Source organism: Panulirus ornatus, chromosome 1, assembly GCF_036320965.1.
Source record: "Panulirus ornatus isolate Po-2019 chromosome 1, ASM3632096v1, whole genome shotgun sequence".
Lineage (NCBI taxonomy): Eukaryota > Metazoa > Arthropoda > Malacostraca > Decapoda > Palinuridae > Panulirus > Panulirus ornatus.
In genome coordinates this window covers 29,437,671-29,453,039 of record NC_092224.1, presented here as the reverse complement: position 1 = coordinate 29,453,039, position 15,369 = coordinate 29,437,671, and the positions used below count along the sequence as shown (strand labels likewise).

At 37.2% G+C, this 15,369-nt stretch overlaps 1 protein-coding gene across 1 annotated transcript; it reads right to left on the bottom strand.

Moving 5' to 3' along the window:
* Positions 1–204: 204 nt before the first annotated feature.
* Positions 205–14,137, bottom strand: LOC139767346 (uncharacterized). The gene is made up of 5 exons (XM_071696702.1): positions 13,893–14,137; positions 11,011–11,149; positions 7,225–7,386; positions 6,581–6,788; positions 205–1,716 (listed from the first exon to the last, which is right to left on the bottom strand). Exons 1-5 carry the CDS (start codon positions 13,913–13,915, stop codon positions 725–727), a joined length of 1,524 nt encoding a protein of 507 aa, XP_071552803.1. The 5' UTR covers positions 13,916–14,137; the 3' UTR covers positions 205–724.
* Positions 14,138–15,369: the final 1,232 nt, after the last annotated feature.

The window sequence follows — 15,369 nt, the reverse complement described above, 5'->3', positions numbered from 1 at the left end:
TGGGCCATTCTTTCGTCTGTTTCCTTGCGCTACCTCGCTAACGCGGGAGACAGAGTCAAAGTATAATAAAAAAAAAAAAAATAATATAAATATATATATATTCATTCCTAAGGTGACTTTGTGACTGGGCCTTGCCGTAAAATTCCTAAGATAATCAAATTTGTGTACTATATCTACACGCATTGAAAGGAAAAGAAAATACACTTGACCATTATCAATTTATTCAGAAAAAATCCGTCTGATGTGTTCTTGTATAATGAATGTGGTTCACTGAAATATGGTATCTTAAAATCACAGTAACTGAAAATGCAGCCATGACATCATTTCTGTACAATACAAGGATTAGTAAACATGAACAAATCAATAAGGGTTGCAGCTGAAAGATATGTATAAAATGTTATTACTGTACTCCTCATTTCTTCTCCAAGCTTATAAATAAGTGAAAACAAGTTCCTCTGAATAAATCACAGTACCTCCCTCATCTGTCGTGAATCTGTCATATATGTCAGAAGGTCTCACTACTGATTTTAAGATTTCACATCTTACACCAATCTGGATTACCGAAAGTATTCCCTGAGTTTTTAAATTTTGTTTTACTTGAAACAGCTATAAGCAATCTATCACTCACATCTTTTAATTATCAAAATCTGATAATACTTCCATAAAAGCAATTCATCACTCATATCTTTCAATCAAATCATTCCATACATTTAAGCACGACAATCTAACCCTGTGATTCTCTTTCAGCCTTTCTTTGATAATATCGCTGAAGGGCTTGTTCAAATTTTTCTCCCACTGTTCTTTTGGTAAATACTTTACGTATTCTCTCAAGTCTTTTTTCCTTCTCTTCTAACTCACTCTCTTTCTTTATTTTAAGATTGCCTTCACTGGGTAACTTGTCACTGTTCAATTTTTCTTTCTCTGTCTCCTTATCATTTATATTATCCTTTGTACCAACCCTATCCTTTCTATCTGGAGATCTAGGTTCCTCTTTGATTTTCTGTTTTTCTTGACTCCTTGACCTCTTTTGCGGTGAACGAGAACGACTATCACGCCGCTTTCTTTCATCTCCCCGTCTGGGATGGGGACTTTTGGATCTGCTATGTCTACGATGTCTGTCTCGTGATCGTGATCTCTGCCTTCCTCTATGGTTTTTCTCATGTTCTTGAAGCCTATCTTTTCCATATCTTCTGTCTCTTGATTTGTCCCCTTTTTCTCTTTCTCTTGATCGGCCCCTATCCTTTTTCTTATCTGGTGAATGACTTTCCCGTGGGCGACCACTATCCTTCCTCTTATCTGGGGAACGATGCTTTCCTTTTCGTCTTTCATGATCTCTGTCTCTGTATTTTCCCTTTAATTCTTCTTTTCTTTCTTCCATGGCCTTGTATCTATCTCTCCTATCCCTGTATGACTCAATCTTTTCTTCATCCTCAGATTCAGAGCTTACTGTAGTTTGTTTCACTGCCTTAGGTGCCCCCCTTACTTGCCGTTCTGGTGATTCACTCAAGTCTCGTTGTGTGCGATAGTGCTTCTGTCGCTTTGTGTCTTCTCTTCTCTTTATAGTTTCAACTTCAGTAATATCCTCTTCTTCACTCTCTGGCTCCTTTTTAACTTCACTCTCAGGATCCTTTTTCATTTCAGATTCTCCCATCCTTTGTTTAAAAAGATGATTATAGAAAGCCCCAAAATTTTTGTGCTTCATAACATCAATTTTTTCTGGAAGAAAATAAAAAATTCATTGATTTCATTTACATAAACATAATGCACCTTACATATATAAATATATAAGGATGAAATGAAACCTTACAAGAATTTCTTGTCTACTTTCAGTTCAATGAAATCCACTGAACTCAAGAGGGGGTCACTGCTGTGGCAATGCTCTTTTCCAAATTCATACCAAAAGAATATATTTGTAGATTTAGTGAAGAATACAGGAGTGAGTTGAATCATAAAAATCCAGGCAAATTCTATATGTTTACACTGATATAAATCAACTTTAAAGTAGATGGTTCTAATCAATAATCGCAAGGTAGGGATCACTATAAAATTCTTGCTCTATACTCCCATAATCCTTCTTGAGACCAAGAAATAACTCTGATACATTATGTATATCTTCTTGAAATCAGTTTATCAAAAACAACTAAATTACAAATGCATGCAGAGCTAGGTCTGGATGTTAAAATAACATATAAATAGATAACAAATTAAAGGAAGATCAGACTCCCCTATTTTGCCCATAAAACAGGAGTACATGCATGATAAGTCAGGTTGCTTACTCATCCATTCCAGTTTCATTTCAATTGTAACAGAAAGGAAAAACACAATTCAGGTGGTTGGATGAATGGATCCTAACCCTGTTAATGTCTGATATGAACTTGAATGATCCTCACATAACATGCATGCTTTTCTTACAAGACAGCTATCAAGTCACTGAAAGATGCCACAACAAAGCAATAAACCCTATACAGAAATTAAGGATGATTGTAAGAAAAGGAATTTGCAAGTAAACACGAGCGATGAAAGTTAAGAATAAGGTGCATGCATCTGTGAGGAAGTAAGTATGGAAGAATAACAAAATATGCACGAACCTCAGTGCATTTAAGAATGATTGCACAGATCATTTAATCAAAAAGTTGATGATGGTGTAATGGATACAAATTAACAAAGAATTAACAATGGGAAAACAGCAAAATATCCACAGATCTGAAAAACCTTTTTTACCAAAGGCAGTGAGCAATGAGATATCTCTAGGATATTTAGGAAACTAGTTCCTTTGAACCACCCATTTTTTTTTTTTAAATTAGTGGGGTAGTGTTGGCTTTCCCCATTTACTGCTCAACATTAATCCATGGTAACAGCAGCTCACTCATTTTGGGCCAGTCTTCAAGCAATCAATCACTACACTTGCTCTGGGGGCCTGATATATATTTTTTTTTCTCAATTTTGAAGGCCCCAGTCATGCATCAAAGTCCACATAAAAGTCAAGCCTTAATTGAAATATATAAACAGAATTATGAAAGGGAAAAAGAATAGACAAGGGAGAGTATTTACAAATTTTGGAGAAGTGAAAGCCTGTCTTTTAAAATGCGCCAGGTCATAGATACTGGAAAAGACATGAAAAGGTAGAGTTTCAAAGTTTTTCAGGAACAAAAACTAAAGTAATACCTATGGAAGAGGGAAAGTGAACCAACATTGTGGTATAGGGCAAGAGGATCAAGTTTGGAAGTTAGCCTGGGAGAGTTTGGAGGTCGGACTGCTTTCCACTCAACTCTATCAAGTAAGGAAACAGAGCTAGAACCACCCCAGATGTGAGAGCAGTACTCCATGCAAAGATGAATCAATCCCTTGTATACATGGAGCAAATGTTCAAAAGAAAATAAGTTTTGAAATCTAAACAGGACACCCAGTTTCTTACAGGCAGTCTTAGCTATTCCATAATGTGGAGTTTCCAGGAAAAATTGGATGTTAAAGTAATACCAAGTATGTTCATTGAGTCACGAGGTGGGATTACATAACTGTCAAAGGAGACATGAGCGTTGTGTGGAGTTTTCGATAGAAAGATGGGTAGAAACTGGGTCTTTAAGACCTAACTAGACTTTGTCTACCCCATTGAGATATCCTGTCCAAGTCTGAGTTTACTAAGGAAGGATTCCAAGACTTTGGAAATAGTAGATATCAAGGCACTATGATGATAGATGGAGGGGTCAGAACGGTCACCCTTCTTAAGGATGGGGTGTATCAATGCATACTTCTGAGGAGAAGGAAAAGTTTTGGCCTGAAAAAGAAAAAAGAATAGACAAGCAAGCACAGGTGCAAAGTTCAGAGGCAAACTCTTGCAGTAAACATGAACAGATACCATCCAGACCGTAAGGCTTGCTTCTGTTCAGGTAGATAAGCAGTCTTTGGACAGTTTGTAAAGAGATCATGGAAAGGGGCAGAGGATTAGTAAGGGGTATCACGAGGTGAAGGAATGTTAGAGTAATCCAAAGTTGAGATAGAGGAGAAATAGGAACCAAAGAGAGTTGCTTTAACTATGGCAGAGACAGACATAGTACTGTCAGAATGGAAAATTGAAGGAAAGGCAGAGCATCAGAATGGTAAGGGACCGGATATTCCTTGAGCTAGCTGGGGTACTGGAAGGGACCAATATACTACCACCTGAGCCCTCCCTCTCATTGATGGCAGAGTCACACAATAAAGTGTACAAAGAGGAGAAATCCTTAAATTTGCTGGGGTCATGGGAGGGGCCAGTACTCTACTACCTGAGTCCTTCCTCTTGCTGGCAGCAGAGTCAAAGAGAGTTCTGGCAAAGGAAATCCTCCCTAATCTCTTACTAGTATTAATCTCTTACTAATATTGATTGAGAGGTGAAGGCATATACAGAGCATCAGATTGGGGAGGAGCAGTTTGGTTTTAGAAGTGGTAGAGGATGTGTGGATCAGGTGTTTACTTTGAAGAATGTGTGTGAGAAATACTTAGAAAAACAGATGGCATTTATGGATCTGGAGAATGGAGAAAAATTGGATAAAGTGAAGCATTTTAGATATCTGGGAGTGGACTGAGCAGCGAATGGAACCATGGAAGTGGAAATGAGTCAAAGAGTGGGGGAGGGGGCAAAGGTTCTGGGAGCAATGAAGAATGTGTGGAAGGAGAGAACGTTATCTCAGAGAGCAAAGATGGGTATGTTTGAAGGAATAGTAGTTCCAATAATGTTACATGGTCGCAAAGCATGGGCTACAGACAGGGTTGTACGGAAGAGGGTGGATGTATTGGAAATGAAATGTTTGAGGACTTCATGGGGTGTGAGGTGGTTTGATTAAATAATGAAAGGGTAAGAGAGATGTGTGGAGATAAAAAGTGTGGCTGAGAGAGCAGAAGAGGGTGTGTTGAAATGGTTTGGACATATGGATAAAATGAGGGAGGAAAGATTGACAAAGAGGATAAATGTGTCAGAGGTGGAGGGAACAAGGAGAAGCAGGAGACCAAATTGGAGGTGGAAGGACGAAGTGAAAAAGATTTTAAGCGATCAGGGCCTGAACATACAGGAGGGTAAGAGGCATGCAAGGAATAGAGTAAACTGGAACAATGTGGTATACCGGGGCTGACGTGCTGTCAATGGACTGAAACAGGGCATGTGAAACGTCTGGGGTGAACCATGGAAAGATGTATGTGGCCTGGATCTGAATAGGGAGCTGTGGTTTTGGTGCATTACACATGACAGGTAGAGACCGGAGCTGTGGTTTTGGTGCATTACACATGACAGCTAGAGACCTGTGTGAATGAATGTGACCTTTTTTGGTCCATTTTCCTGGCGCTACCACGCTGAAGCAGGGGGAAGCAATGCTGTTTCCTGTGGGGCGGGGTGGTGCCAGGAATGGACGAAGGCAAGCAAGTACAAATATGTACATATGTTTATATGTATATGTATGTATATGTGCATATATTAATATAGATATGTATGTACATGTGTGTGCATGGGCATTTATGTATATATATATGTGTATATGAGTGGATGGGCCATTCTTTGTCTGTTTCCTGGTGCTACCTCACTGATGCTGAAAATGGTGATTGAGTATAATAATAAATAAATATATATATTCATTCATTTATCTATTATCCTTGATTGCCATTTCCCGCATTCTTTTTATTACCACACATCTCTTACCCTTTCATTACCCACTAGGTCAAACCACCTCATACCACATATTGTCCTTAAACATTTCATTTCCAACACATCTGTCCTCCTCCTTGCAACCATACGATTTTATTGGAACTACTATTCCTTCAAACATACCCATTTTTGTTCTCCGAGATAACGTTCTATCCTTCCACACATTCTTCATCGCTCCCAGAACTTCACTCTCAACCCCACCCTATGACTCGCTTCTGCTTCCATGGTTCCATCTGCTGCCAAATCCACTTCCAGATATCTAAAACACTTCACTTCCTCCAATTTTTCCCCATTCAAACTTCCATCTTAACTAACTCGTCCCTCAACCCTGCTGAACTAATAACCTTGCTCTTATTCATATTTACTCTCAACTTTCTTCTTTCACGCACTTTTCCAAATTCAGTCACTAACTTCTGCAGTTTCTCACTTGAATCAGCCTCCAGTGCTGTATCATTGGCAAACAACAACTGACTACTTCCCAGGCCCTCTCATCCCTGAAAGACATCATACTTGCCACTCTCTCTTGCATTTACCTCTCTAAGACCCCATCCATAAACAAATTAAACAACCATGGGGATATCATACACCCCTGCTGCATAATGACCTTCACTGGGAACCAATTACTCTCCTCTCTTCTTCCTTGTACACATACCTTACATCCTTGATATAAACTTTTCACTTCTAGCAGTTTACCTCCAATACCATATACTCTTAAGACCTTCCACAAAGCATCTCTATCAATCATATCATACGCCTTCTCCAGATCCATAAATGATACATACAAATCCATCTGTTTTTCTCAATATTTCTCACACACAGGTGGCACATGGAAAAGCACAGAAGCAAACTATGATCAACTCTAAAACCAAGCTCTGTGCTCACATCCACCTTTACAGTCTTAGAACTTACCCTCCTGCATTTCTTCTAATTTGGCCTCTGCCTCAGCCTTCTTTAGCTCTTCTAATTTCTTAAGGTAGGAAGCAGTTACAAATGACTCCTTATCAGCAAACTGATCACCCTCTGCTTCACGTTCCTGCTGGACTTTACGCTCAGTGCGACGCTCACCCTCTAGCTTACGCTTCTCAGCATGCTTGATGATATTGTGTATGTATTTTGGCTGGAAGCAGTAAGGAAGTAGCTAAATGAAGAGGATACACAGTGAACACATAATTTGCACTTTTTAACCCCTACAATCACACTTATTCTATATCCACCCAACTGATGTCTCACCACTCTTCACCACTTCCCACTTCATGTTTTTCCCATTTTTGTGATTAACTGTCGCTCTTCTCATCTCCACTTTTATACTGTCTTTCCCACATATTTATTTTGTGTTCTCCAAATTTAAAAACTCATCATACCAATACCCATATCTCTTATACCATTACCCTCAAAGAGTTCTCAAAAGTTTTCTCCCCATCTCACAAGATTCAGCTCATTACAGATATAATCTTCCAATCTTATCAAATACTGAGATCATACAGAGACTACATACCTACGACTTTGAAAAATAATCAGTAAAATTCCTTCTTACAAGAAAAAGTAATCATTACCTGCTTGTCTGCAGTCTGTTTCTTTGCAGAAACTTGAGCATTCTTGGTAGCATGAATCTCATCATAAATTTCATCATACTGGAAAACAGAAGCATCTTCTTCCAATGCTTCCCGTAATAAGCGTTTCTGCAGGCTCTGCTGTCCAGAATTCCCAGCTGATTTCTATAAAATGCACAAAATGGATAATAAACACCCAAGTATGTCAAAAGCATTCAAGATTCCTTAAAACGATTATATGATATAATAAATGGGCATTAACATAAAAAGTCAAAGATCTAATTTCAATACATCACTATCATGGAAATAAAAGAAATCTTAAGCATGAACTATTTTGCTGAAGGTAGTGCACAAATTGTAAAATTTTAGCAAGAGGGTGGTCGTGAGTGTGGGTTAAGTAGGGGGTCTGGGGATATCCCCCTCACATGAAAACTGTGAAAAAGTAATTATCTATCGATGTGTATATCTACATCTCTAATGCCAAATCCCTGTGGGAATTCCCTTCAAGGAGTGACCACGGCAAAAGAGTCTCCATAACTGTTAAACTCAAGTGCTACTTCTTAGCCTTTATGCCTCACCCATAACATGCCGCTGGCAGAGGTCAACTGTAGCACAGTGTTTTCAGAGGCTCCTACCTAATGTACCTTCCAACTACTTCTACCTAAGTGTCAACCTAATGTTTCTGCCTAATGTTCCAACCTACTACTTCTACCTAATTCTCCAAGCTAATGTTCCTACCTACTATTTCTACCTAACTCCTGTCCACCATTGCTACATAGTACTTCTATCTACTGTTCTTACCATTTTGCCATAAGGCAGGGCCACCATACAGTGCTCCCTGCAGGAAAATCTAGTTACAAAGAATGAGTGGTGTGAGTTAAGTGTTGTCTAGTGCAATGTGTAATGAGGAGAGATTATATGTTTTTGGACAGAACACCAGCAGTCCATGTGTGCGTGAGGCAAAACGAAAAGACAGCTACCTAAGTAAAAGGGGTGTAACTTGACAACCAGTGAAGTGCTGGCTCACTACACAGCCGGCATTAACCCTCCCAATAACCAGGTGGGTAGTATCGGTAAAATACCTCCCAAGTCTGTGGCTCCCTATGAACTACTATCTAATTAAGTAATTATGTAAGTTCATAATGCTACATTCTGGTAATGCCTGAGGGAAAGAAATGCAGCAAAATCATTAGCTTAGTAATTTTCAGATTAATGTAACAGTGCATTTCATTTGGTTAAAAATGGGGTGGTTATATGATTCCAAGTTAACAAGGGGATACCATCACCTTAATTAGACAACAAAAAGGGGTAATAATTCTGAGTTGACATGGGGGATCCCCCTTCAAGACCTTGTTGTAGAACATTTCCTAAAGAATGACAAAAAGGTGGAATGAAGGGAAATTTGAAGGAAACTGAATTCAACTTTAACTCAAAAGAATTATTCATAAGTTATCAATATAAGGGTACAGAAATTTCCAGTTATCGTAAATCACTATCATAAACTTGAAATAAATGTACCATTGTTTCTGAGGCAACCCTACCTCAACATCATTCTGAACATAACTCATAAAACTGTTCAATGCACTTGCTTTACTTAGAGTAAAATAATGCTGCATGCTAACATCACCATATCAGACCCAAGAAATTTCTAGAACACATTCAAAGATTTTTACTGCTAACACCATTTAAGTAAAAAATTTGAAATATTGAAACAGGATAAAAGCTCTTACACTGTCCTAATTAAAATGCAGATGTGATGAATTCAAGGTATTGTTCTTTCTTATGGCAAAGTACTGTCACTATGTAATGTCAGGAACAAACAACTAATGGTCTCATTTGCTCACATTCTGTCTCTATGTGTCATGTACAGTGCAGCAAAACCAGAACGTACCATCCACATGCAAGCCCCAAAGATTAACCCCCATAGTTTACTTTGATGGATGATGAAATTTAACTCAGGCAAATGCAAATTAAAGAGAATGGAACAAAGTAAAGAATGATTCATATTGAAAATTATCTAATGGGATATAAATAGTAGAAATCTGTGCAATGAAGGGACTTGGGAGTCAACTTTATCCCTAACCTGTTGGAAGAGACCCACATTAAGAGGACAATAAAGGAGAGAAAATGTCTGCAGCTAAATACCAAAAAAGGGTTCATATATATGGAAACGATGCTCACCAAACTTTTTATATCCTACAGTGGGATACAAGAATACGTTTCTCAAATTTGGTTACCACACTTAAAGAACCAATAGAAAATGTTCATAGGAGAGCAACAAAGACAATATCAGAATTAAGAGAAATGAGTTAAAGGTAAAGGTTGGAGGCCTAAAATCTGACGATATCAACAGCAAACAGTTCACTGAAAGATTTATGGATAGAACAACCAGAGGCAATTACATGAAATTCAAACATGAGAAAAGATATAAAAAAGTACTTTTACAGTACACAAAAAGTGAATGAATGGAATGAATTTAATGAAATTGTGAAAATGGACAGCATACATAAGTTAAAAAAGCTGGGTGATAAGAGAAAGTTCAAGAGATAGGGCCCTAAGTGAAAAACTCCTTTCCTGAAAAGAACAAATTAGTAATAACAAAGAAAAAGGAAACTCCTTCACTTGATGGATAATTCCTCTGAAAGAGCCATGAGCTGAAAATGGAGGCGTTGCCCTATGATTTTTCCCCCTGGATGTACAAGGATTTCTTAAACCACAATACCCCAAACTACTTGTGAGTTTTCCTGATATAAGCCAACAGTATGGGATATAGAGATATTGATTATCTTCCTGTTTTCGTTGACAAACAATGAGTGGAAGGATATACTATTCAAAGCTCCTTCTCCATGCTCACCTGATATTTCAGGCCTCAATACCCAGGGTTAGGCCTAAGAACTATCTGCTTTATGAACAATATTCTCTTCTGAATTCATCTTAAAACATTTCTGTAACTCCACTGGAGTGAATTTTTAAGCCAACTCTCTCACCAACCTTTATCATCTAATTCTCATAAGTTATCTAATTCTGTCAGCAAGGTAGGTGAACCATGAACAGTGCCACAGTCACATTACCTGCACATAGAAGCTGTAACTATTTGTGTCAGGACATCTGTAAGAAAAATCCTCCTAAAAAATAATGCCATTATCACTCAAAATCTTCCCACTTATGACATCATACTGCCACAGCTCTCCCACACAGGTGTTCTGTCGCTCATTCCTGCTCAGCAGTTCATTTGGAGAGATAAAATGTGTTCCTGGTCAGTGTTAAACTTACTTATGTAAAGCTTGCCTTCTCTGTGAATTGGCTTTATTATTCTCAAGAATACTAATATTCATTTCTGTGTTTAAACAATCAATATCTTCAATATAATTCTAAAGGATGTGAAGAAACTTTAATATATTGTTCTTCTGAGATATCATGGTCTTCAATTGTGGCCACGACTTTGTTATAGTTATGCGATTAAGTTTCATGAATGTATACTACATCCCTTGTACATTCATAAGACTTGGAAGAATGGAAATCCACTGATTTACATATCTACATATTCAGACACAGGGTATGTCTGAATATCAGATAAAGTTCTTTTAAGTGTGACAAAGAGTAGAAGTTTGCCAATGTGAAGTTAAATCTATTGACATATAAATATGGAACTGTCTTGGTAAAATTGACAAACAAGTATGTAAATAATGAGATTCAAGTCAATGATAACATAACGTAAAGCAAAGCTTTGTAAGGAATGAGTTTCTAAACTCAATCATAATATATAAAAGAAAAACATATTTTGGATACCTTGAGGGAGGCCTCAACCCAGTTAAGTGGAGACTCCTCATCTTGTTCTAGTTCATCATCCGAGTCCAGAAGTGGATTGAGTTTTCTTATACCAAGGGGTTGAACTTCTTTATTCTTATTTGGCAAAATCAAGCCATATCTGAAAGAAACAAATGTAAATAACAGTTATATTTCTAATGCCTTGTATTTCTAACAACTGTATGGTAATTCCTTTATTTTCATCAGTTATGATTTAAAAAAAAGGATAAATATATCTTAACCATGAGGGAATTTTGAATCAAAATCTACCTTTCTTTGAGATTCCTTTATATATAGTATAAAACATTATAGTATAGATTTCTCTATCTAAGCAATACAAAGTAGAAAATCTATCAAAGGAATATGAGAGTATTCAAAATAATTTCTTAAACTGTTTCCCTGTATCTGTAACTTTCTCCATCCACTCACAAGTCATCAATTACTTATATTTTCCATGTTGAGTATACTTATTTCTATCAACAGACCACTTTATATAAATCAAGAGCATTCTCCCCTGTTTTTGATCTGAATACTATTATTCTGGCACTGAGCCATTAAAGATGTTATAATGACTGAATAAACTAGTCTGGTAAGTATTCTGTCTTTGTAGAGATAATGGAAACACATACAAGAAACAAGTAACAGAACCTATTGGCCCATAAAAAGGTTACCTGTTGATGGCAATGAGGATCATTTGTCTTTTCTATGAAGTTTGTGGTAACTTACAATAAAAAATATTGTTACTGAGACACAGCTTTAATAAGATTTATCAGTCTGGAGTTCAAGACATTAATTAGCAGCAATTCCCATGTTCAATGACCCCATAGTATTTGTTCCAAAGTATTTTCCTATTCTAATATAACAATTTAGTTCTAAGGTTTGAACCATTGTTTCTGGTAATTTATACAGTGCCTAGGGCCCCTGATTTTAAGATGTCCTCTTTCCATGCATTCACCAGGGATATATCAAATTTACTTCTTACCATGGATAACAGTTGGATATCACCGATCATAGCAAGCATAAAGCAATTATTGTGAATCATCACAGGTACACACATTCATATGTATATATCTATATACAGAGAATGAAATTAAATTCTACCTCTTTGAAGAACAGTAACAGATGGAAGGGAAATAGTAATTTCTTATCCATTTCTATATATAACTTTGCACGACTTTTCTAAGCCTCAGGAGGGCCTGGCCTATGGGTAAGCCTAGCCTGGTTGCATAAGCTATACATATGATTGGATGGTAAGACGGACCAGGTAACAATCTGTGTGGTCATCTCCAAGAAATGGTTGGAAATTGACCACTGTCCGACTGTTATTTTGTGCACTGCATTAGTACCTGTGTACAGGATGAGAACATACATTATATACTGAACACTGCACCCCTGTGAACTTCCCATATATTACATACACAATACATGTAAACTACATGAACATACGACCAAAATTTAAAAAATGTATTTCACTAGGAAAAATCGTACTGCCATATCTATAAATGAAGCAAGGGGACTGAGTGAGGAATGGGAGATATTTTGGGAAGCAGTGATGACATGTGCAAGATATGCATGGTGCATGCAAAAGGTGGGAGATCGGCAGATTAGAAAGGGTAGGGAGTAGCGGGATGAAGAAGTAAAGTTGCTAGTGAAAAAGAAAAGAAAGGTGTTTGGGTTGGCAGCTCTGAAAGAGAGATTTCCATTGCACTACATACTAGTGGAGTAACTTCTCCCTCCTGTCCTATCAACAGTGGCGGTAACAAAATGGACTCCTATGGGAATGATTCTGTGCTTTCCATTAATGATCTACCACTCCCTGAAAAAAAAAAAAACACAAACACCATTTCCTATATACATATGTTACAAAGATTTTCAGAAGTATCCAGAGAATAACTGTATGCTCTTAAAAGAAGACAGTGAATTAATGAGAACCTGGTCTGAAGCAAGGTAAAACTTTATCCAAAGAAGTGTACAACTACGAGAACTGAAAAATCTAAAGTATATGAAGATCAATATTCATTGAAACAAGCTCTCAAGCCAATGGAAAGATCAATATAATAAAAGGATGTGGGATCAATAACAAATACAACCATATCTTGGAAAAAGTTAACTAAGCAACTTTCTATCAAAGTTGTAACTGACAAAAACTTTTGAAATTATGAACAGTACAAGTTTTAGAAAGTTACATATAAGCTTAGACAGACCCCATGCACAATATTTGAATCAGATGTGCTCTCCATTCAGGAAAAAGAATATAAATTTGATTGACAATGTACTGAAGACAGCAACCTAACTTGCACAGCAACTGTCATTGTATTTTCTTAACACCTATATGCAGAACAAAATCATTTGATATTCAAAGCTAATTAGAGAACAAAGCAAATTTGGTAAATAACCAATATTGTTATAGCTGATCAGATTTTTTAAAAAGAGACAAATGTTACAAGACATGAAAAGATCCCTAAAACGACATACAGATTAAACATAATGAAATAATCATCCAGCCTCGGAGAAGTTAGTGTGCGGAACTGTTCATCCCAAATTCACTTGAAGCCAGAACATAGAAATCTATCAATCTATCTGATAAGTTTTGGCGTGAATAAAACATTCTTGTTAACTATAGAGGTAGTCTGGTGACCGAACTGGACCTAATTTATGATGAAGATTCAAAAGGGGAGCTGGTGCCAAAGACAGACAAACATTCTTTACTAGAATTCAGGTGTGTAACTATGTATGTGTATAAATTCCGAATGTATTAAGGTGACGTGGCCAGTAATGCTTACCCCTAAGGTACCTTCGAGGTGCATCAATGTGAAACTTTGCACTATCATGTGTTAAACTAGTTAAACCAAACATGTACATACTGTTTGCCATCTCCAGTAGACATGCTTCACCAGCTTAGAATTCCCCCGTTTTTTCTATGCGTTTAATTTGTACTTCTCTCCCAGTTCACTGTGTATTCTATTTCGAGTTTTTCTACATCAGATCACCACAGTGTCCTTCTTTAATATAGGCCATTTGAAAGATTATGCACTGCACACCAGACGTAAACAAACATCAACTTGACGTGCAATGTGTATCCAGCGTTCACCTGCAACAAACGACTCCGCCAGCGACCACATTCATAAGACTACAGCAAAGTGAGATGGGGATTATAAATTAATCCGACGGTCTACTTCATTCTATATATAAATTAAGACCATTAAAATATAATCCCCAGATGAATATGGTACATCAAAAATTACAAACAGTGTGTGCACTGATAAGCCTCACATTACTCATTATCAGATTATTACTCAAACTGTTAAAATAATCTTATTCTAAACTGGTAAACATAAGGTGTCTTTATTGTCAAATTGTATAAGAATTATATAATATATATGAGAACCACATTAAAGTAAAGGAATGCTCTCACAGCTCATGACACTCAAATTTCCACCTCCATATTCGTCCTCCACATACACCAATACACAACAGAGAGTATCAATAATGGCGAGGCAATAAGCCAGCAACACAGAAACTGTCAAGTTCCCCTCCATAGCCCACGCTGCTATCTTTCTTGTTTGTCTGTCTCATATGAGCGTGGATTGCGAGCATTCAGTCCATGTTACACTTAACATTCGACAACATTCAACTCGCACGACTTATTGTTAGTAACTTTAAAATCTTTATCCTTGGCCTCTGTAATGGTAAAATCTCGCTGTAGGTAAGAGTAAGTTCAAAAGATGGGGTTCAGCGAGTGCAGATCTCTCCCCCATAGTGTACAGATAAGAAAATAAGTAATTCAAAGTCATCTTTACATAGCATGTGATCATTTTCACCTAATACGCTCTATGAAGACTCTTCTTGAGAAAAACAAATAGTATAAAAATTTCAAATCTATTTATCTTAAGTTTTATTCTTAAAAAAGGTAATCAAGTTTTACGTCATGATTAATCCGAAAGGGTATAGTACTTTCATATATACATGAAGGCAAGTACATAGCATCAGACTGGGGAAGAGCAGTGTGGTTTCAGAAGTGATAGAGGATGTGTGTCAAGGTGTTTGCTTCGAAGAATGTATGAGAAATACTTAGAAAAACAGATGGATTTGTATATAGCATTTATGGATCTGAAGAAGGCATATGATAGGGTTGATAGAGATGCTTTGTGGAAGGTCTTGAGAGTATATGGTGTGGGAGGTAAGTTGCTAGAAGCAGAGTAAAAGTTTTTACCGAGGGGTTGTAAGACGTGTACGAGTGGGAAGAGGAGTGATTGGTTCCCAGTGAATGCCGATCTGCGACAAGGGCGTGTGATGTCCCTATGGTTATTCAATTTGTTTATGGATGGGGTGGTTAAGGAG